The sequence below is a fragment of the Antedon mediterranea genome, chromosome 7 (assembly GCF_964355755.1).
Source record: "Antedon mediterranea chromosome 7, ecAntMedi1.1, whole genome shotgun sequence".
NCBI classification, from domain to species: Eukaryota; Metazoa; Echinodermata; class Crinoidea; order Comatulida; family Antedonidae; genus Antedon; species Antedon mediterranea.
This window is the reverse complement of record NC_092676.1, coordinates 8,217,666-8,241,287: the sequence shown is the minus strand read 5'-3', so window position 1 is coordinate 8,241,287 and position 23,622 is coordinate 8,217,666. Positions and strand designations below refer to the sequence as shown.

The 23,622-nt window shown below is 32.3% G+C and overlaps 1 protein-coding gene across 2 annotated transcripts in view; it reads left to right on the top strand.

The window, feature by feature from the left end:
• Nucleotides 1–2,041: 2,041 nt before the first annotated feature.
• LOC140055051 (uncharacterized) overlaps nt 2,042–23,622 on the top strand; it is a 34,584-nt gene continuing 13,003 nt past the window's right edge. Inside the window, exons 1-13 of one of the 2 annotated variants that reach the window (XM_072100222.1) lie at nt 2,042–2,744; nt 2,933–3,085; nt 4,575–4,910; nt 5,005–5,157; nt 7,003–7,155; nt 11,647–11,792; nt 16,320–16,434; nt 17,130–17,342; nt 18,384–18,554; nt 19,061–19,099; nt 22,867–22,919; nt 23,007–23,073; nt 23,315–23,395. In XM_072100222.1, the coding sequence (XP_071956323.1) occupies nt 2,049–2,744; nt 2,933–3,085; nt 4,575–4,910; nt 5,005–5,157; nt 7,003–7,155; nt 11,647–11,792; nt 16,320–16,434; nt 17,130–17,342; nt 18,384–18,554; nt 19,061–19,099; nt 22,867–22,919; nt 23,007–23,073; nt 23,315–23,395 (2,376 nt within the window). In that variant the 5' untranslated portion in view covers nt 2,042–2,048. The remainder of the gene's footprint in view (nt 2,745–2,932; nt 3,086–4,574; nt 4,911–5,004; nt 5,158–7,002; nt 7,156–11,646; nt 11,793–16,319; nt 16,435–17,129; nt 17,343–18,383; nt 18,555–19,060; nt 19,100–22,866; nt 22,920–23,006; nt 23,074–23,314; nt 23,396–23,622) is intronic. The other variant, XM_072100223.1, reaches the window with a different exon arrangement.

Below are 23,622 nucleotides of genomic sequence, written 5' to 3'. Positions count from 1 at the left end.
AAAAATACAACACAGACTTTCAACTAACATCTTCTACTGACAAATTGGAAACCTACACATCACTAACTTCAGATATTGAATCTTTGTGGAGTACTGTTTTTGAAACACAAGAAGTTGCAGCCTCTGATAACAACATGTGGTCAACAGTTACAGAAGAAAGCTCATATTTTTATGAAACAATATCAGAATCATATTTTCCTGAATGGAGTACAGTATTTGTAACTAGTTATCTTCACCCTACTGAAACAGAAATTGATTCAACAGAATTGGTTGAAATACAAACGCTTTTTATGACAGAATCTGTGGATGTATCGTTATCTAGTACTCAACCTACACTGCAATTAATGGAAACAGTTACTAGTATTATTCCAACAGAAGATAATTCTTATGAATATCAAACATTAACTGAAATAGATTCATCAGAATTCAGCACTATATTGGTTGAAACACAAACGCTTTTTATGACAGAATCTGTGGATGTATCATTATCTAGTACTCAACCTACACCACAATTAATGGAAATAGTTACTAGTATTATTCCAACAGAAGATAATTCTTATGAATATCAAACATTAACTGCAATAGATTCATCAGAATTCAGCACTATATTGGTTGAAACACAAACGCTTTTTATGACAGAATCTGTGGATGTATCGTTATCTAGTACTCAACTTACACCCCAATTAATGGAAACAGTTACTAGTATTATTCCAACAGAAGATAATTCTTATGAATATCAAACATTAACTGCAATAGATTCATCAGAATTCAGCACTATATTGGTTGAAACACAAACGCTTTTTATGACAGAATCTGTGGATGTATCGTTATCTAGTACTCAACTTACACCGCAATTAATGGAAACAGTTACTAGTATTATTCCAACAGAAGATAATTCTTATGAATATCAAACATTAACTGAAATAGATTCATCAGAATTCAGCACTATATTGGTTGAAATACAAACACTTTTTATGACAGAATCTATGGAGGTATCTAGTACTTCAATACCACAATTGATGGAAACAGTTACGAGTAATCTACAGAATTCGTACCAAACATTAACTGAAGTTGATTCATCAGAATTCACCATGTTGGTTGAAACTATTTTTATGACAGAATCTATAGATGTCTCTTTACCTCGTACAGCTACCCCATCACTAATTGAAAGCTTTACTACGGATCTAGAATCTTATATGCAATCAGTTTTTACTGAAACAGTTGGGGAAACAGACTATGTTGAACTTACAAGTACTGTAGAGTATTTAGAGACAGTTGGAGAAGTTTTCCAAAGTAGTGCAACTGAAAGTGGGGCTTCCAATTTTTCAAATAATATTTCTCCAACTCAATCATTATTTATTATTCCACCTTCAGAATCACTGTATGAGTTTGAATCATATTACACAGAGATAATTGAGTCCACAGTTATTGAAAATCTTGTGACGTCAGTATCTCTGGAAACATCTGGTGTATCCTCATTTCTTTTGTTGTCATCAGAAATGAGTCAATCGAATGATGTTTCATCAACAGAAGCTTTTGCAATGACACATACTCCAGATTTCAATTTATTAACTGAATTAATTGATTCACCAGAGTCAATTTTTACTGACATTGTGACAGCCACAGAATCAATACTTGATTATTCAACAATTTTAGACACTAACAGTGAAATGATAAGTTATATACAACCTACCAAATCATTAAGCAGTTCCATACCAGATACTGCTTCAATGTATTCAATATCAAGTATACCAGAGTTGTCTTCTGAAAATATTGATATAACACCATCTACAGAAATGTCTCAAGTTTCAAGACTTCAATCATCAATAGCTGTCTCAGTTTCTGCATCAAAATCAAGTAAATCAATTATTACTCAAATTTTGGAAACCACAGAATATTTTGATTATTCAACAATATTCGACATAAGCACAGATAGTCAAATGTTGTATTCAACTTCTGTACAACCAACCAAATCCTTAAATTCTGAGTTAACAGATTCACTCTTCACATCGTTACCAATTTCATATGTTACTCTTACAGAGGACATTATGGAATCATCAGTTTATTCATTATTAAGTATGACAGAATTGCCATCTTCTGATTTGACTTCTTCTGAAATGACCAGTTCAGTATTTCTATCATTATCAACATTGATGCCAACCCCTACACCACAGTTGTCTACAATTACACCATCACAGAATCAAACATCCCAGCCTACTACACCACAACAGAATCAAACATCCCAGCCTACTACACCACAACAGAATCAAACATCCCAGCCTACTACACCACAACAGAATCAAACATCCCAGCCTACTACACCACAGAACCAAACATTATCACCCACTACACTGCTTCTGGATCAAACCTCACCACCAACTACACTGCTTCTGGATCAAACCTCACCACCAACTACACCGGATCAAACAACTATACCACTAGAAAACCAAGTTAAGATAACTTTAAGTGTTGATGTGAACGTTGATGTACAGTCCGAATCATTTAAACTGGAGCTTAGCTATGACCTCGAAGAGTTATATATTAAAGGAGTTGAGGTTAAAACACGGAGAAAGAGACGATCTATACACCGACATGATTATGTAGGTGGTGCAAACAACCAAGAGTTTATTTTTCATGGACTAGTGGGTGATAGAGACAGAGTAAAAAGAAACATAGACAACTCTAGGAAAACACACAGAAGGAAAGTTAGGCAGTCAGACCCTAATTCTGATATTGAAGTTGTTGTGAGTACCATACTAATCATTTAACTCTGTATACTTGTACATGTCTTCATAATGTCTGATGTTTGTACCTGCATCTTATAATTAAGGATGCAACTTGTAAAATTATCCACAAATATGTACAAAGTGAAAAATAGAAACTACCTGAGAATAATAAAGATTAATAATAACTTCAAAACATGTTTATTCAGGTAACTGGTGTAACAAGAGCAGATGATGATGCAACTCTAACTACTGCCAACTATTATGTCGTTGAAGACAATGCTATTGTTCCAGCAGATACTGTACTAAATGCATATAATCAGTTAAACCAAAGTGATTATACAGATATATTACCATATGAGGTAAATTAATTATTTTTATAAGCATTATTGTTACCTTATGTAAGAAAATAACACATTTTATAGGTAACACTTATTTTGTCATCATTAAACAATATCAGCGTTTAAGATTACATGGATAAAAAGTATATTTTGTGCCAAGCTTACCTGGATAAACCGACATAGACCATTTCCTCTCTGATGCGGAATCATACATAACTAGAAAAGTATAAATGTAAACACCCCTCTGTGAGTAGCACAACGATGGACAACAATCAACCATACAGCATTACAACATCCTTTCCCTCCCTTCCCTAGCCCCCACTCGCCCTTGTAACATCCTAAATTCATGAAATAGACGTTTTTCCATTTACCAATTAATTATTCTTATATTGAAATAAATGATGGATTGAATTGTCTATAATGCATACAAACCTACTCTATCTTGTTGAGGGTGAAAGATGTTCGTTGTCCAATCAGTCATACAGTATGCCCCAGTGGTCTAATGGGGATCAAAGTAGCAGAAATGTCAAAGTTCCGGAGTTTTTTTCAGATACCCTTTTTAACAGTAAATATTTCTTATCTATTATTTATAAGCCAACACAGGATGTGTTGAATGGAAAGGCAGTGTCCTTCGGCGACAACATACATTATCTTGTTTCGCTTTCATGAGTAGTAAATTCAGCTAAAAGCAGTAATATCTATATTTAAACATTGAAAACATTTGTAATTGCCGCTTCACAGTGAACATAAATCATGCATTTTCAACATTTAAAATTGTTATATTAGGCAACAGAGTGTAGTAAATTTTCTTTTAGAGAAATTGACTCTTTGAAATATTTATTATATATTTTCATTCACTCTAAAATGTTGCTAAATTAAAACTAAAAATCTTTAAACTACGCCAGTCTTGACGTGATGATGATGTTTACCTTGTGGTGCCGTTGACATGTTATGTTGATTTTGATGAATACAGATCTAAAATAGTATCTACGATATTGTATGATGCCTTTTCCTTTTTACTGGCATGGATGCAGGCCAGTGTTGGGAGATACCAAATGTTTATTTTAAATGAGCACAAACTTTCCATTTTGGTTTATTTCTTTAAAATTTTAATTTAAAATACATTTTTAAAAAGAACTTTTTACAAGGTAAGTGAAACTATATGAAACATGGCTATGATTAATGAGGCTTTTAATGCTGTGTATGGCATATAGTAGGCCTATTTATAGAAACTTATCAATCCACTGTACTTGGCACTGTCATGATGTCATGCCAATACACTATTGTAAATTATACCATTTTCTTGATTATTAGTAATTAAAAATATCTCTTACAGAGAAAAGTTTTATTTTTACGTGCATTATTTTCAATACTTTAATTTTCATTTTTTATGTACTAATAATCTTTCCTTTAAACAAGATAGATTATTGAAGAATGCTACTAAACTAACTATAAAATAATACTGTATAAGAAGGAATATTCAGTTATCCAAATTTAATTATTTATATAGGTTGTGGCAATGCCAAGCTATGCAGTGTCTCTTCCTTCAACGACTTCAGCACCAACCAGAGAGCCTCATGCATCCCACGAGGATCAACTGGTTATGCTGATTAGAGTCGACAGAGATGAAGAAGAACCTGCTATTGTAGATTTGGAGAACAATCTGGAGATCCTTTACATTGAAGCCGAAGGACGTGATAGGAGGAAGAAGCGTGCTATTGGCCAATCAAATGCGGTTAAAATGTTAAATGAGAAACGATATTCTTCTAAATTCTTATCTCATGGGAAAATCTTTATTCGCAAGAAAAGAGCAACAAATGATCCAAGTGAAACGGATGAGATTTATGTGAGTTGGTTTAAATTGTGTTACACTTACAGATGTTGAGGAAAATGGAGAATATTTATTTCCATTTCTTCTTTGAATTTAATTGTTCTTGCAGATCACTGATTCTCGCAGGACAACTTCAACCTCTGACGAAGTGTATATTCAGTTCTTTGTTTACTCCAGCCAAGCAGTCATTGATGGAGAAACGGCTTTAGACACCTACAAACGTCTTACAACAGAGGATATGAGTGCACAGCTGGGATATGAAGTAAATGTTATTATGTTCTTTTAAGCTCTGTCTACACTATCAAACTTTATGTGACAAAAATGTGTGATGTAAACCAAATATGGTAATGATATGCCATATGGCAGTGGTATATCATCATGTCCATATATGGGCACATCACATAAAGTTTGATAGTGTAGACAGCTTTACAGAGTCTAAACTAAACACCACATGACACTACACAATGCTATACTGTATATAGTACCACACGCACCTAACCCTACAGGCTAGTATTAACATAAGCCCTAAATATAATGAACGTTACTACTAAATGTAACTTAACATAATCTTAACTTAGTCTAAATACTCTTTTCTAGACTATAGTGCATTAGTATTCTAAAACATATGCGTGTAGTTATTAAGTATAAGAGTGTACTTTACAGTATGTAGTGTGGTATTTAGGGACGTTTCCATATTGATTTCTTTTTTAACAATGTGCTCACATTATGGAGAGACTAGTTCAATGATTTCTTCATTTCATTTTGAATGCGATTCTCTTTAAAATATTCTCGCATTACGTTTATGTATCAGTTGATAAACGTGTCATAAAACAAAATTAATTGACAACGCCATTATTAATCACCTGATGAATTGACAAAATTGTGGTTTGTTTGCTATTAATCTTCATTTACAATTTTTTGAATTGTTTTTGTTTAAAGAACTTTGTATTGATTTTATTGTAATGGATTCCAGAAATTCTGTAATATTTGTCTTTTAATAAACAGCTGATTAAATACATCTTATGATTATTAGTTATTTAAACTCAACAAAATATTGAAATTAATATCTTTTGCCATAATAGAAAAATGTTGTAAACAAATTTTAAACAATGAATATAAAAGAATTTTAATTGTAATGTGTACCGTACTTCATCAATAATTATTTGTGTATGATTTATAGATTATAATTATACCGTATATAAACTTTATTTATTCACGGGACTGATGTACAGCACAACTCGTTCAATCAACATTTATTGTTTTTACACAAGTTTGTGATATTACACAATTAATTATATTATCTCAACAAGTTTTTTTATGTACAGTACTTTAGTCCAGCTCCTAAATTCTTTTTAAGACAATTTTTACTCTTCAATTACGTGAAAACACAAGTCTAGATCCTCACATGTGCGTACTGGTCTTACAGTATGCCCCTACTCCCATCTGTAATTTCCATTAATTTTTAACTTTCAGCCCAAAAAGTTCCCTGAATATTAATCAAATGAACTATAAAGTATACCCCAACATGTCATACCAACTAACAGAAACTTCTAAAATTGCCGCTGTATTTGCATTGTTGCTGCATCATACTTTTATTAATAATTTTAGTTACATTATTTAATTAACAGGAGAGTTTGTAGGGGGCCTTTATTCGAGGCGTTTCTATTTTTGCGTGTAATATGGTAACATGTGTAATAAAATAAATACTCCCTAGATATGAAAAAATACTACACAAATAATGTCAATGGAAGTCAACGAATTCTACTAAAAACTGAAATGTGTTGTAATACAATATATTGTGTGTTTATGCATGTGTTGGGACGTTTATTTGTGAGAAAAAAATAAAGGTCCTGGGGTGTTTAATTGAGGGTTGTGGGGGCGTTTTTTTCCAAACGATTTTTTATTGGGAGAGATGGGGATGGGCATTTATTCAAAGCGGGGCGTTTATTATAAATAAATACGGTACCTAAATATTGATGAAATAATCCATAGTTAACAGCGGTTGGAATTGTTTCTAAAGCTTCAAGGTGGACTAACATCTGTCTCCAAAATACATATTGTGTCATTGTTGGATCAAACTAATTAAATGTCTTTTTAAATTTGCCAGGTCTTGGAGTTAAAGTTACTTATAGAAGGAACAAGTTACATTGCTTTCTGGATAGCTCTGGCTGTTGTTATTATTTTCATTCTCATCTTCATTGCAATCGCAGTTTACTTTTACTGCAAAAAACGAACAGGAAAAACAGAAATAACATCTCTGGTAAGCAAATCTTATTTCTATATTTATTTAGTGCCAACTTTAAATCTAAATACTTTTGATCTATTTCCACAGAGTAAAGCTCAGTCTACACTATCAAATTAGTTTGAAAAAAAAAATGTGATGTGCCCAAATATGGTAGTAATTTGATGTCATCATGCCCAAATTATTTTGTTACTACAAGTTTGGTAGTGTAGATAGTGCTTAAGAGCTTAAGAAAGCCTCAACAGAAACATGAAGAATTTGGTTTATAAAACCATATGACAACCTTCCTCTTTTTTATAAGAGCTGTCAAATAGGCAGTAGATATTTATAGTCACCATTTAAACAGGCCAAGTGGTACACTAAAATTTAAAATTGTTTGTATCAAAAGGAATACCAGTTTACGAGAAATCCTTAAATATTTAATTTATATAAAGATGCATTGTCCCCCAAAAACATGAAAAATGAAGTAATAAAATAATTTTGTAGTTTTAATCAAGTTAATCACTTAATCACAAATAAATGTTTAAATTCAACCAAAAACCCATTTGACTGTTTTTTGTTTTAATTACATTTTTTTCAGGTAAATAATTTTTTTTTCAATCCTGTTTTTGCTCAAAATGAATAACTATTTTGTTGCATTAAAATGACATATTCAGACAAAAATTGTTTAATTATTTTTTCAGTGGGACAATACAAATAAATGAATGTCTTCGGTGAATACGGCTGAAGTTTATTATTTTGTGGTATAGAATGCTGTCGTGTCGCTATACAAAACGCAATCAATATAAAACAATGAATATATTCTGTAACAAGCAAATACTAGGCGCCACTAAGTATGACTACAAATTAAATAATTCTGGTCTAGCTTTAGCAATGACATTTCTATTCTTAATTTTACTTTTTACACCAGAACTGTTTCCCCCTCAGAATGATTAAGAATAAAAATTAATAGATATCTAAATAATATTTTCTGTTATTGCAATGATTAATGAACAAAATAATGTTTTTTATTTTAAATTTCCTTACAGTTTGCTAAATTCGCACAACTAAGAATCGATAAAATAACACGTTAATGTTGCAAATGAGCATTTAAATCATTTAAGATTTCAAACTTTTTTAGTCTAACGACCCTTTCCCGGATATGTTCCGCTCTTGTGTTCAATTTAAATGTATGGGATGTAATTCCATGTATATTGTTGAAAACAATAGACGGTTATCAATAAGGGTGGGTGAACATCTCAGGAATGGGGCTTCTCACATTTTTCAACATCTGCAGGATTCAGAACGGTGTAAGGCCTTCCATCACGTGGAAGAAACCTTCCTCGAACAAACAAATCTATAACTTAGGCATCAAGCTTGCAATATGATTGTTAAGTTAACCGCTTTACCTCATTCTTCATTATGTTAATTATTGGCTCATTTAAATACAACTGTGTAGCTAGTAGGTATGTACTCTAGGTGTTGATTACAGTTCCGATGATGAGAATAGAATTCTCGAAACATGTCACGTAAAAGACGGTCTGCATTTTCATTGAAGCCTTTTGATATTGATTCTCATGGGTATGATGGTAAAAAACACAAACTCTCGCCATAATCAAATATTTCCAACTTTATTTGTTCAAGAAAATACTGTGCATTATCCACTTTTTGTAAATATTTAAAATGTCTCCACGCCCACCACTGAATTTGCCATATGTTTTACCTTTGTATTCCCAACAAGGTTTATTCAATAGATGCAATACAGTACCATACATAACATTGTTTTAGGAGTGTGCAACGTGAGTCATATACATATGGACGCATCAAATTAGCAAATGTAAACCTCAGAGTTTAATTTATTTTGTGCCGCTTTTCAGATCGTATACTTGTTAATCTTGTATTGAAGTAACCTGTTATTAAATGGATTCTGTAATTTATGACTTGCTGCTATGACTCAAGATATGAATTAGTGAATAAAACTATCGCAAATATAATTTATTTTTTATCAAATTGGATCTAAAACGAATGTGATTAAAAGGATATGCCTACTATTTATACAGTATACTGTATATAAATATATAAAACCAATTTTAGAGTAAAATTCAGATTCAGATTACATTTATTCAGATAATAATGAATGAACATATACAAAAATAAAAAAAAGATATTAAAGTGAACATAGATAAAGTAGTGGAAGTCATTATTATCATGAATCCCTTCTAGAAGTTAAAACTTGTCTCGCAGGGACCCACAAACAAAACACATTACTATAAAAATAAACCTATAGTGTGATGCTAATAAAGATCATATGCTCATGGCGCTGTGGACTTGGATGTTGCACTTTTCTACCACATCACGGCCAGTGGCGTAACGGTTATGAGCGCTCACTGACCAAACCCAGGGGCCCCGGAGCTTAAAGGGGCCCCTGAGCAGTGTCCAGAGGAAAAAACGGGCATTAAAATATGTCGAAAAAGGCTAAAAACGCCCTAGGCCGCCAGTGTTGGAAAGCCACTTGGGGTTCCTAAACCAGGGGCCTCAGGCCTCTGTGTTGATCACGTCATATTGGTACAAATTCAGGTGCTCTGTCCACGACAGTGGCTGTGTGTAAAGTACCACTTGGTACCTTGGTAATCCCTGTACTTGTCTTGAAAGATGTACTGTAAAGTTCTTAGTGCACACGATCATTTTGTGTACGCTGGACCTACAGTATATAGTTCGAGAAGTTTCATACTACCACCAACTCAAACTCATGCCAATTTTATGACTATGGATTACAAGGAACCACTTTCTTAAATGCCTGGCCACTCACTCAGTTAAATCGATTGAAAATTTATATAATAGAATTACAGCACTTTTGCAAATTAAATTTATTTTATACCACTTTTGAAATTGGAATTGCTTATTTCCTATAACAATTGAATTATTGAATGGATTGCTTATACTTTACATAAATATGACTGTACAGTGAGAAAACACTATAGCAACATATCTTTAATTTATAACACTTTTAGAATTGGCAAACATTCAATTAAATTGCAAGTATTTCATATTATGATAACTGTAGCTTGAATCAAATCAATATTTATTTTTATAATTTATTTATTAATTTCATTAGATTGTTTGTTTGATTCAATTTATTTTTGTTATTGTGATTTTCAGTTTGTAATACGTTGATCTCTTTAATTTTTAAAACCTTTACATATTAATACATGTAGGAGTGTGTTAATCTGCTCAATCAACAAATATCTTTAAATAACCTGTGTGAAATGTTTATGATGTTATCAGCCTCTACTTCAAAGCATTTCGGTAGCATAATGTCATTTAAATTCTTGGTTTATTAACAAGAACGATGAACTTTGATGAAGTAAATGGATATATATAAATCATTCATTGTAGGCTTATTTTATGTTTATTAAGATTTAATGAAATTGAAAAAGCCAAAACGTCAAATTTACATGTATTCATCTAATATTAATTGTTGACTATGCATAGATGTTGTAAATGTATTGCTCACACTGTCTCACGAGATTCAGTAACATATCTCAACCATTTGAATTCTATAAACACCAATACATTTACACAAAGTAAATTCTCATTTGATACAAGGTTTGTGTATAGTAAAGCCAAATACAGAATAATTTGGAACGAAATTGGTATACTGTAAACACAAAAAATGCTTGTTCCCTAAACAATTTCAAAAGATTAATTTCTTCTTAATTATTTAACTGAGTTTTATAATTTTAGCATTTCTGTTTAATTTATATCTACTAACTTTAAATCTATTATCCAAAAATTATATAAATTTATACCTTTTTTTTTCCTCCTTTCAATTTATGATTTTTGATGTTGTTCATCATTTTGATAGTTGTGATAGTTGTATTTCTTTGATACGGCGTTGTGGAACAACACATTTTAAAGCCTCCATTTTAAAATAAAGATTTATATTTATTTTTATATGAAGCCATTTCAAACTCCTATAGTTACCTCTTCTAAAAACAAGACACCAGTGGCATAACGCAGAGGCCAGAGGCCCCTGATTCAGGGACCCTAAGTGACCTTGCAATGCTGGAAGCCTTGGCCACTTTCAGCCTTTTTCAGCATATTATTCTAAAGTCTGTTGTTTTCTTTAGACCCTGCTGAGAGGCCCCTGTAAGCTCCGGGGGCCCTGGGTTTAGCCAGTGAATACTCATAGCCGTTACGCACTGCCAGACACTTTTGGACTAGCCCAAAATGTCTGGTCTGGCATTTATCAATCTTTTAGCTTAAGTCAAGATTGTTTAGAAGTGCTTAAGTGAAAAACTGTTCTTTTTATCTTATAGATATACTTACTTCATCATCTAAGATTTAAGGGGGAAATGTAGCTTATTTTGAAAAAAAATAAGCAAAATCATTGATTTAAAACAATATGGAGATGATTTTTTTTTAGTACATGTTTGATACATCTGATTACTTGTATAACCTATACCTGAAATAAAATAATAATTACGCATTCCACAATTTTATTTGAGATTACATTTTTATTCAAAATAGCAAACGGTAGATCGAGCTGTATCTGCTCTTGAATTGGGACGTTTTAAAGTTAGTATTGATCGAGGGAAACTGATTGCCAGCGAAACTAGCTTCAATGAACCAAGGTACCGTAATGGTAAACATCACAGTCAAGGTACCCAAATGAAGTAAGTTTTTTTATTTGTTTAACCATATTTATTACCAGGACATTTGTTTAAGAGGGTTTTAGGGAGCAGTTTATTTAAAAAAAGCTTTTATTCAAGGTGGGCATTTATTTTTTGGGGTTTAAAACGGTAGCATATACTGTATATACTCAAATGAATGCCAGCATGATGTAAAAAAAATCATATTTAATATCAAGAAATTATCAAATGTAGTACTATAATGCTTTGTAATTTCTATATCATATTGAAGCAGTCAATAAATTCTAATATTATGTCGTGAGTCGAACAAACACGTCAAAGGAATAGACCAAATACTGGATACGTTGTTTAGACGTTTATTGGAACACAACTTCAAACTGATACAGATGTAGCAAAACGAAAGGATAAAAGTACAAACACCCCTGAAACACAATGTAAACAGAGAATAATCAATACGTGCATCATTACACATACCACTGATACCCCCAAATAAAAGGTTAACTTGATCTCTCATAGATCTCTTCTAATACAACCCCGTATCCATTACACAGCTTAACACAAATTATCAATACATATATAATCCATAGGCGTAAACGCATATATTTCCATAGCAATTATCTCATATAAAACTCAAGCATCTTAAATACTCTTTTAACTATTAATACAAGATCGAATACATAATTACAGTAAGCAACAAAAAATCGAACCTGCAATGCCCTCATACAAGTAGCCAAACAATCAAGAGTCAACTCCACTCTGGTACACAGTCGTTGTTCTTATCAATGCTCTAAATAAATATAACCAATAACAATGCAAATTCTTAATGTACAATCGCAGGCATAATAGTATCATCGCAAATTAATGATCATCAACATATAAGCAGCTACGCACATCGTATCTTAACTAAATTTAATTAACAATTAGGCTATAACAATCGTAGTCACAAAAATCCAATAATAAATTTAAACACACCCTTTCTGATTTTCTTCCTATTATTTGTGGAGTCCCTCAAGGTTCCCTGCTTGGGCCTCTATTATTTTTATTATACATAAATGATATCCATAATGCCTCAAATATGTTTTCTTTTCTGTTGTATGCTGATGACACAACCCTAATTTACACTGATGAAAATATAGATTCCCTTTTTAAAATATCAACCGAAAATCTACCCAAAATTTTAACATACTTTCTGTTAATCTAAAGAAGTGCTGTTGTATGGTGTTCAAAAATTCACAAATACCACTAAATACTAGTACTTTTAAACTAAAAATTAAAGATCAATTAATACCTATTGTTGAGAAAACTAAATTTCTTGGTGTTTATCTGGACTGTAAGCTAAATTGGAAACATCAGATTACTCAAGTCGAAAACAAAATATCCAAAAGTTCTGGTATCATATATAGATTATCATCTTTCATCCCTCAAAACATACTCCGAATTCTTTACTGTTCACTAATCCTCCCTTACCTCACTTACTGTAATATTATTTGGGGTAATACATACCCGTCCTACTTAAACATACTGTTATTGATCCAAAAGAAAACCGTAAGATACATAGCAAATGCTCCTCCTTTATCCCATTCCAATCCTTTATTTTCTTCATTTGGTCTTCTTAAAATTCAGGATATTAACCATCTTCAACAAAGTGTTTTCCTCTATTCATGGCTAAACTCGATCCTGCCATCATACTTTGATGATTTATTTAGTTTCAATCTTAATTTTCATAACCACAGTACTCGGAGCGCAAATCAAATACGTATTCCTTTTTTTTAAACTACTTCTTTTAAACATAGTATTAAGTTCACTGGTCCTAAACTTTGGGATAACGTACCAGTTAATATAAAAAGTGCTTTGTCTAAGAAGAGTTTTTCTTTTAAATTGAAACGGCACCTCTTATCTAGTTATGTTTAATTATCCTTTCACTCATTGTAGTTTTGATATTTAGTCTTTTCGGTACCCTGAATCTAAAAGTCTTCATTACTGTTTTTGTCCTGTTTCCGGTTCCCGTGTTGTCCTGTTTTGTTTTTTTTTCATTTTCTATGGGCTGCTTTATACAAGCTTTGCTTTTTAGGAATGTTGCCCCTCTTATTTTAATAATTTTTACTGTTAATTTTTATTTTCTATGAAAGACAAGATAACTAAATGTTACTTTGATTGAATAAAGCCATCGAAATGCAATTAGAATTAACAATAATCAATTACATAGTCATAAGCATTCATATTAATCATAATCAAGTAAACAGTAGATCGTATTATCAAAACGAACCATCCCAAGAGGCTAATCCTATCATAGGCGAACATCCATTATATCATCTTATAACAAATTAATATTGGGCCGAGCTATGAATAATCTCGTCATTAAACACCTTAAATCATGAACTTAAAATACAATCAGACAATAATCAATAAGTATAAGTTACAACGTACCGAATTACATCAAGTTACACGCTCATAAAATAGTAAATAATCAAGGTTCTCATCTGTCTCTGCCAGACACGTCTTGTCTCTCTCAAGGCAGAGTCTCAATCTCCCGCTCAGTGAGAGGAACGCGCTAGCCTAATTACTATCTCACTAGTCAAATAAACATCCGCAGAAGAAACTGTAAAACATACTAGGCGTAACGTTAAAATAAAATATCCCTCCCTCAGCAAAGTAGGTCTGGACAATCAAATAAATCCAGTCTCCGACAATTACATAGCCTATGTAAATACGTGAACGTGATTGGTTGAAACTGCGTCACATGACTACCGCTGCGAGGATCGTAAATCGTATATATCCTCAAGAATGATGATATTGACTGAGTAATTTTCGCGTAATTATCGTGTCCCCTGTCATTAATCATATAAATTCTCGAGTTCGATGATATTGACTGTGTAATTTTCGTGTGCAACACTCGCGTTTGCCGATAAATAAACAAAATTTACTGGATCTTAAACTCGGGATGGAATTGTCACTCCATCACAAGACAACGCTTCAACCGCTGCGCCACGGAACTTGCTTGAAGAAATTAATCTTTTAAACTATTTAAGCTATGCATACATAGCGCCCTCATTTGTTATTAGTCCTCCCTAAATGTGATGAAACACCGTTTGTGATTGGTCAAAACTCACGGTAGTAACCTAGTAACTAGTACGCGCTGAACATCCGGCGATTCGGCTCCTCGAAGAGAAGAAGACGAATTGTTTATTCGGCCTACCTGATTATAATATTATTATTAATAGGCTTATTGATGGAAATTCTTCTGTTAATTTAAACGACCTAGGCCTAAGTGAATATTTTATTGCCAAGGAATCATTAATTAGTAATTATCTGTATATTATTCTTCGCAAGGTAAGGTGTCTAGGCAGGCTTGTTTACATACAATACAAATACTATAGGAGGCCTAGCCTAGCTTCACCCAACCCAGCAGACTTGTTCTTGGCTATATAATATAACAGATATCGCCTTTTATATCGGTAAAATATAAGATTTGACATCCCCTCGGGAATGATCTTAAGTTCTCGGGGAATATATATTTTCCTCAGCTGGCGCTTCGGGAAATATATATTCCTTCGAACTTAATATCATTCCCTCGGGGATGTCAAATCTTATATTTAACCTCTAAGCAGTCAATATCTGTATACTATAAATAAAAATGTGTTATAATACAGCTGTATAGGAATCTGGTGGGACGTTTAAGCAAAGAAAAAAATAAAGGGTCTTTATTCTAGGGCTGTTTATATTCCACGGTGAGTGTTTATTCTAAATATGGTAATCCAAAGCTTATTAATTGACAAAAACAGTTTCTGCCTGGTAATGTAAATATGAAATGTATAACAATAACTTGTTATGGATATCTTAATTATACTTTACTCACTGGATCCTGGTTATGAAATCATTAAATATTAAAAATTAAGTAAATTTACATTTATATTCACTGTACGTCATCATACTGACATGATATTGCATATGATATAATATGCACAATGGTTGTTGATAATGTTGAAATATATGTAGACATTGTACATATTGATTTATACCAATGAACCACCTGTCGTCATTTTGCAGATATATAAACATTACAAAGCTATTAGATGCAAATTCAATTGTATCGATCACGTCTCTATAAATACAAAACCAACGTCTGACCATAAAATGTTTTAGCTTTTTAGTAATTTAATTAAACATTTTCGAATATATAACCAAAATAGAATGTAAAGTCTAATTTGCATAATTTTATAAAGTCAAACCAGGGAGTTGTTATTAGATAATAATAATAATAACAATAACAACTCCCTGGTCAAACTGTTATATAAAAGAAAGACAGAGAAAATGTTATGTGTGCTATGACATGGGACTTTTTCAGTTTATGTTAGGACAATGAGAGTGTTCCTTTAATTCATAAATATTCTTCCCATTCAACTCATAAAAATTCATGATTTATATAATAATTACTGTATAAGCAAATGGTGTTAGTGTCCATGATTCAATGATAATCCTAGCAACATTATCTTTGGATATCAGTAAATCTGGAGATTATGTTTAATGAACTCTTGTTTTCTTTAATTTTAGGGACACCGACCTAGATGAAGATATCCCTGTGAAAATTAGAGCATCCCGAAAACGTAGTGGAAGGATTCATCCGTCATCATCTAGTGTCACTTCAGAAACGTCGCATACGGAGATGGTTTGTTTATTTGTAAACTTTACAGCCACTGAATTTCATCATTCTGATTCTTTAATGTACACCAATAAAATAGAGAGCAGTATGTCCTTTTCTTCCCCACTATCAAACAATATAACAGAGACTCTCCATAAAGTCTGTTGGCTATGATTCTAAATTTTATGTTTGATATCTGAACCAATATAAATACCTAATGTACTTTCCCTCTTCTCTTCAGAAGATTTGTCATTTGTTCTGTACTGCACAGGCCTACTTTGCACAGAACAACACTAGAACTCCATGACTAGACACATATTATTTTTTAACCATTGGCTATTTCTATTCTGTAGCTTTTGGGGCTATTCTGGAAAATGTATTACGTTTAGTCAATAATTAATGTTATCAATTTGTAGGTATTTTTTATAATGATTTTTCATATAAATTCAAATCAAATCATACAGCACATACCATGAGTATAGGCAGTTGTAATAAAATTAACTTCTTTTTGCTTTAAATTAAAGTTCTTTTCATGTAAATGACTTTTTTTTTTTCAATTTTAAGTCAAAGGGAATACCTATTATGTAACATTAAAACGAAATATTTAACAAAAACATAAAAAAAAATTATTATCAATATATCTAAAAGTCTACTGGTGTGTGAAGAATTTGAGAAATGTGTTTTTGCTACTACAAACTTATAAACTTTCATTTTTTCTTCAGGATCAGCCTCTGTTCAGCCACGTTAGAGAACGGCGCCCTCTACCACCTGCCCCAGTACTTATCCAGAACAGGTCTCATTTCAAGAACTCGGTCGGAGTAAAAAATTCAGCAGGTCTGCCACCACTTGCAGGTAAACAACTTGTAGCGAATTATGTCAACGATGCAGACAATCAAACCAAGAAACAGCTCATGGTCGATGCTCGTGTACCTAAGGTTAGTAAATATATAGTTTAATAGGTAGGATATAAAGAGCTAGCTTAATAATGGACTAAAGAAAATCCAGGACTAAAGATAGTCCAGGACTAAAGTTAGTCCAGGACTAAAGTTAGTCCAGGACTAAAGTTATTCTAGGACTAAAGATAGTCAAAGACTAAAGATAGTCCAGGACTAAAGTTATTCTAGGACTAAAGATAGTCCAGGACTAAAGTTAGTCCAGGACTAAAGATAGTCCAGGACTAAAGATAGTCCAGGACTAAAGATAGTCCAAGACTAAAGATAGTCCAGGACTAAAGATAGTCCAGGACTAAAGTTAGTCCAGGACTAAAGTTATTCTAGGACTAAAGATAGTCCAAGACTAAAGATAGTTCAGGACTAAAGATAGTCCAAGACTAAAGATAGTCCAAGACTAAAGATAGACAAGTACTAATCATAGTCCAGGACTAAAGTTAGTCCAGGACTAAAGTTAGTCTAGGGCTAAAGTTTTATAGTGTCCCCTGAAAATTAAATCAGGAAACAGAATCATAATAATAACTAATAATGTTACCTTTAGTAAAGTAACTATGAGTATAACACGTAAGGTGGCTTTTCTCTCATAAAAATAGTTTTTTAAATGATTTAATACTTTTGCTGGTCACAACCCATTCAGGTAGTGAATTCCATTTATTGATTAATGCTCTGGTATCAAAGAAGTTTTTATATATTTTTATTTCAAAACCCAAACCAATAGCAAAATTAATTCTCCATTAAGAGAAAGGTTATACAGTAATGTTTAGTTGATTTCCGTCTAAGTTTTTAAAATGTTAATGATTTAAAGTTGTGAATAGATCTCCTCCTTTGTTTCAATGTAGAGCAACTTGTCTACAGGTATGTTTGTCTTGTAAACAGAATTGTCACCTTTGTGAAGGATAGTGAATTAATTCGCTTATGATTATCCTGGGCTATCCTGTCCTGCTTAAATATATAAAATCATAAAGCATATGGGATTGTGAAAATTTAAAAATAAATGAAATTATTTTATTGTTTCATTTTTTTTAGTCTTGGTATAAAAGCCACCTGTATCTAAATATTGAAGAACTTCAATATGAAATAAGCAAATGGAAAAAGAGACAAGAGCAAAGATCGAGAAGAAAAGAGAAAAAGAAAACAAGAAAACTAATGGAAGAGATGGAAAGACAAAGGGATGACAGAGAAAGGGCACAAAGAGAGGTTAGAAAACTGATTGTGTTTATTCCATAGTAGGAGGCCTACAAATTTTAATTTAATTTAAATATTCTAGCTGCGAATTCTAATTGTCACACATGTTAACAAATTAATACAGTACTAACATGGAAATGGCCAATTCATTCAACTCTACGAATACCTTGGATTTTTGCCCTGTAGAATTTAGATTGGCCAATCCATTAAACTTTCTGAACACCCTTGGATTGAAGAAGTTGTTTTTAGAATACATTTAAAAGAAAGAATAGATTAATAAGCTTTGATTCAATTCTCGTTTCCAGACATCCAAATTTGTCTATTTGTGTGTTCCCTATAATCCTTGCAACTTTTCATACTAATTATTTTTCACTTAAGTTTATAATTATTAATTTTGTATCAAAACGTACAGTCTCTGCTACCAATTTTATTTTTTTTGGCGTTTTCACTTAATTTATTTCTCCTATCTCTTTCTTTTCTCCCTTTCTTTTATTTTTATTTGCTTAAATATAATTTAGCTGGATGTGACAGACTCAACTGGTTCTGATGAAGATCAGGTATATGTTTAAGCTTGGTTCCCACTAGGACGTAACACAAGGACGTAAACGCAACGCAAGCGTGTTGACCAATGACAAACACCAGTTCATATGATGCATTGCTTGTGATTGGTCAACTGAACGCTGCGTTACGCCATTGCATTGCATCCTATAGTGGGAACCAACCTTTACTAGTTACAAACATGTCTATTTACACCCAATGCTAACACATTCAGTTTATTTTAATCTTTTCATCATGTTGCAACTTTCTCTCAACCATGTTCGATTTTGTTTCTAATTCATAATGCAATTTAAAATAAAACAAGGGTAACTCCAAATAAAGATACAGAACACATATTGAGAATTCAAAATCTCAATCTATTTGATCATTTTCACCATCAGAATAGATAAAATTAATTGATTTCTCAGCAATTTAATTTTGGAAACTATTCAGTGCCGATCTTGTGGAATAAAGGGCCTTTCACTGTGCTCCGGCGCCAGCAAATCAACTGTCAATGTTTCGTTTTCACGACACTCAACACAGCTATGCGGCAATCAATATGTGCATAATCGCGTGAAAACGAAACATTTTCATTCATTTTGAGTTGCCGGTCCCTGGTCGAAACAGTGCCGGAACAGGTGTGAAAGACCCTTAAAGCCGTTTTGTATAAACTTATTAAGGCTAATGTTCATAGATACCAAAACACCACTTTGATTTTGAAGATTCATTTTAAACAAACCAATAAATTACATTATGAACAGAATAGTTTATGATCATGAATGATTTCGATCATCACTCTGATAATGAAGGTCAGTGAAGGTCAGTAGTTTGTTGGGTAGTTTAAAATTTGCCATATCGCCAATTGTCCCAGCATGCAACATTGTGTAGTCAAACATCTGCGTTGCTGCTTTTATTGTTTCTAAACCAAAAGTACTGTGACTGTTGCCAAGAAATGTAATGTAAATATTACATGCTTTGCTATTATAACCATAATATTTTGTATTCAGTCACAATTTTGCACAATTATTACCTGTAGTAATTTCCAATTACCACATCTTGAATTATTTTAAATAGATGAAATACTTACATTAGCATGACTGTGATATTTTTATATTCATTGGGTGTAGAATTATAGCATGAGAATCTGGTCATTTTTGCAAGACTAGATATTCTATATAGCGCCCTCTATAATTTTGTTTGAAAATAGAAAGTGAGGATGTCTTGATGTAGTTATTTGTCTATCTATTTTTATGGTTCTATTCCAAACCTGAATGACCATTTCAGTAACAAATCTGCTGGCCAAACCCTATAGTAGAATTTTAACCCGGTGTTGACCATGAAATCACATTTGGAGCAAACATACGGTGTGTAGTTTCCAATTAAAATAAAATATTTTGTCAAATAAAGTAGTGGAATACTACAGTAGAACCCTTCTCTAAGACACACTAATAGTCAGGTGGCTTAGCGACTATTGTTACACAGCGGACAAAAGCACCAAATTTGGCAAGAGCCACACAATCCGTGAAAAGGAACAAGTGAAAATGTATGTGTCTTAACTTTATAGCCAATCCATGTTCAGAGGATCCGATTAAAGGGACATTTTTCTCAGAGTCCGAAAGGTGTTCCCTTAATAGGGGTTCTACTGAATCAATCAATTTTTGTATGCAATGAGACAAGCTTTGTCTTAAAGCACAATAGTTATTTACTTCCAGCCTTCAATATCAAGGGTATCACAAGAATTATTTCCTGGTTCTGTCTCGACAAACAGTATTAAACCTTGAGTATTGTTTTTCCATGACACATTTTTTAAACTTAACTCTAGACATATTATTGCATATTTATGACATGTGAACTGCTCATCCCTTTATTTTACGAGGTCCTACATTCAATAAGCTTTCGATTCGCAGCGACCGAGGACTAGCAACTAGCCTAGATCAGGTTAATCGATGAATCATCTCCACATGCGTACAATGAACTAACAGACGTAGTTTGGTCGTGGGTCATCGCAAATCTAAAGCTCCCTAATACAAAAGTGATGTATATTATCAACAATAGCTTCATACATGTTTTATCAGGAAAGATTTCTGTTGTACCCAAATATTCAACATAGAATGCATCATCACCAACATTTTTTTTCCACTGCATCACTAACTGTACATCATAAAGTTAGTTGCAATAACATGATACAATATATACTCTAGACAAAATGTTTGTATATGGTGACAAGTCCCTATTGTTAAAAAATACATTTATCTTAAATGGACATACCACTCATCTTTACACCTTTAATTTAATGACGTAGTTGATGTGGGTTTTATCCATATTCTGAGGCATCAGCGCTAATAATGGTTATTTGAATAATGTCATACTTTTATTATGCGTTTGTCTCATTGTTCTTATCACTCCTACGCAAAAGCTTTTTTTTCCCAATGGATATTGTTGGTCAATTGACCCCTACACCTGTTTAGGACCTTGAATTTCGATAAAGTTTAATCTGGAATCACGACAAATGTCTTTTACAGGTGTAAGTTTAGTTCTTCTGTAAGGACATCTAAAAATAAGTTGCAATGATGTCTCACTAGAATCGCTTTTTATGTTTATCTTACCCACAAAAAAAATGTCTGTAATGTGATGACAAATATAATACGTATGCTAATACAATATAATATGTATACTATATTGAATAGTGGCATATTAGCTTTGTGGTTTAACATGCATGCTTAAAACAGATTATCTGAGTGATGTGTTCGAAACCTAGCCCTGTACAATGATTTTCTTTTTGGGATGTTTTTTAGAAGAAAAAAAAGATGTTCCCTTAATTTCCCCTGAATTGGGTGTCTCAAACAAAAAGTTATATTTTCAATTTTGAGTTCATTTGATTCAACATGTTTGCTTAATCAAATTCTCTGAGTGATGGGTTCAAATCCTAGCCCTGTCAAGTACAATGATTTTGGATATTGGCTTTTTTTTTTAGAAAAAAAGGAGTAAAACTGTCCATTTACTAAGGCTTGTCCCCTGGATGGTGTGTCTGAAACAAATAGTTTTATTGTCAGTTTTGAGTTCATTTGATTTAAGCCTCTTTAAAATGTCTGGCATGATTAGTAGGTTTAAACCACAGGATTTCTGAGGATTACAAGATCACTTCAAATGACACTTCCCATATCTATCTTTTGTGTAGAGCAGATTATTAGTTTACTGTATTATATTGTTTTTATCGTTTATTAACCTTTTATAAAGGAAATGTTGATTACAGTAGAACTCCTATTAAAAGGACACCTTCAGGGCCCAACAAAGTATCCCTTAAAAGAATCGGCAGTGAAGTAGCCACAAGAAATAAAGTGGTCCAGTTTTCACAAGAAAAGGGAACAATCTCTGTTCAAGCCACTGGGTTTTCAAAGACCTCAGTTAAAAAGTGGTCATGTTGAAACCTTACCAACTGTACTGGTGGCTATGGCCGTGATGGGTGTTCCCTAAACGTTTGGCCCCTGAATAGGAGTTGACCATCAAAACATATAGTTTCCTGTGTTCATTTCATGGGAAAATATACCTTCTATAAATGGTCTCCCCTAAGCATGATAAATTATTATTTTATTATGCATCCTGTAATTTGCACTCGCTGTTGGATTCGTATGAAAAAAAGAAATGTTTATCTTGCATGTGCCCCGTCTTCATATAATGATTTATCGTTGGACAGGCAATGATAATTTGATTTTCTTCTAATGCCATATTTTATCTTTAAACACTGCTCTTTATTGGTTAGTTAACGTTAAACTACTTACTGTTTCAGATTGATTCGTTATTTGAAGAACAGAAATCGGCAGCTGCAAACCCAACAGCACGGTAAGGGTTGTATGAAATCGATAGATGGCGCTGTTGTAAATCTTACTAAAAGTTTTTAATTTGGATAAAATATTTATTTTCTTACAGAAATGAAATTAGTTCACAAAAAAATCGATGGAAAAGTGAAGGAGATGAACCATTACCTAGACCAAAGGTATTTTGAAAACATTTTTCGATTTTATAGTTTTTTATTGTGAATTTGTTTTTTTTAATGAATTTATTGTGATTTTTATTCATAAAGATTTTAGGGAGTTAATCTTATACAGTTATTTAGTTTTCTTTTTTTGTCTTGGTTGTTTTAGGTGTAGGAAACGTTCTTCCATATTTTTTTATGTTCTCTTTTATCATAAATCTTAACAAAACCCCTGATTTCTTCTATTGTTTTTGTTTTTCAGAAAAAGAAGAAAACTAAACAATTTGTTGCGTCAACTTCAGAAAATGTTGAGATGGTGTCCAGTAGACCATTGAATTCACCAGTAAGTGCTATTGCTAAATAAAGTGGTTTTATTTTTCCTGGTTTTTTTTTCATTGAACTATAAAATGGTAATTTATTTTAAAATAAGTTACTGCCCATTTTATGTTTGATTTGGAGAAAATTAAATTTGCAATTTTTTTTTTTTTATTTCTGATATTTTATGAGATTTTAGTTTGACATCATTTTGGTCACATCATTAACCGTTTTTCATTGTGCAAGAATACAGTT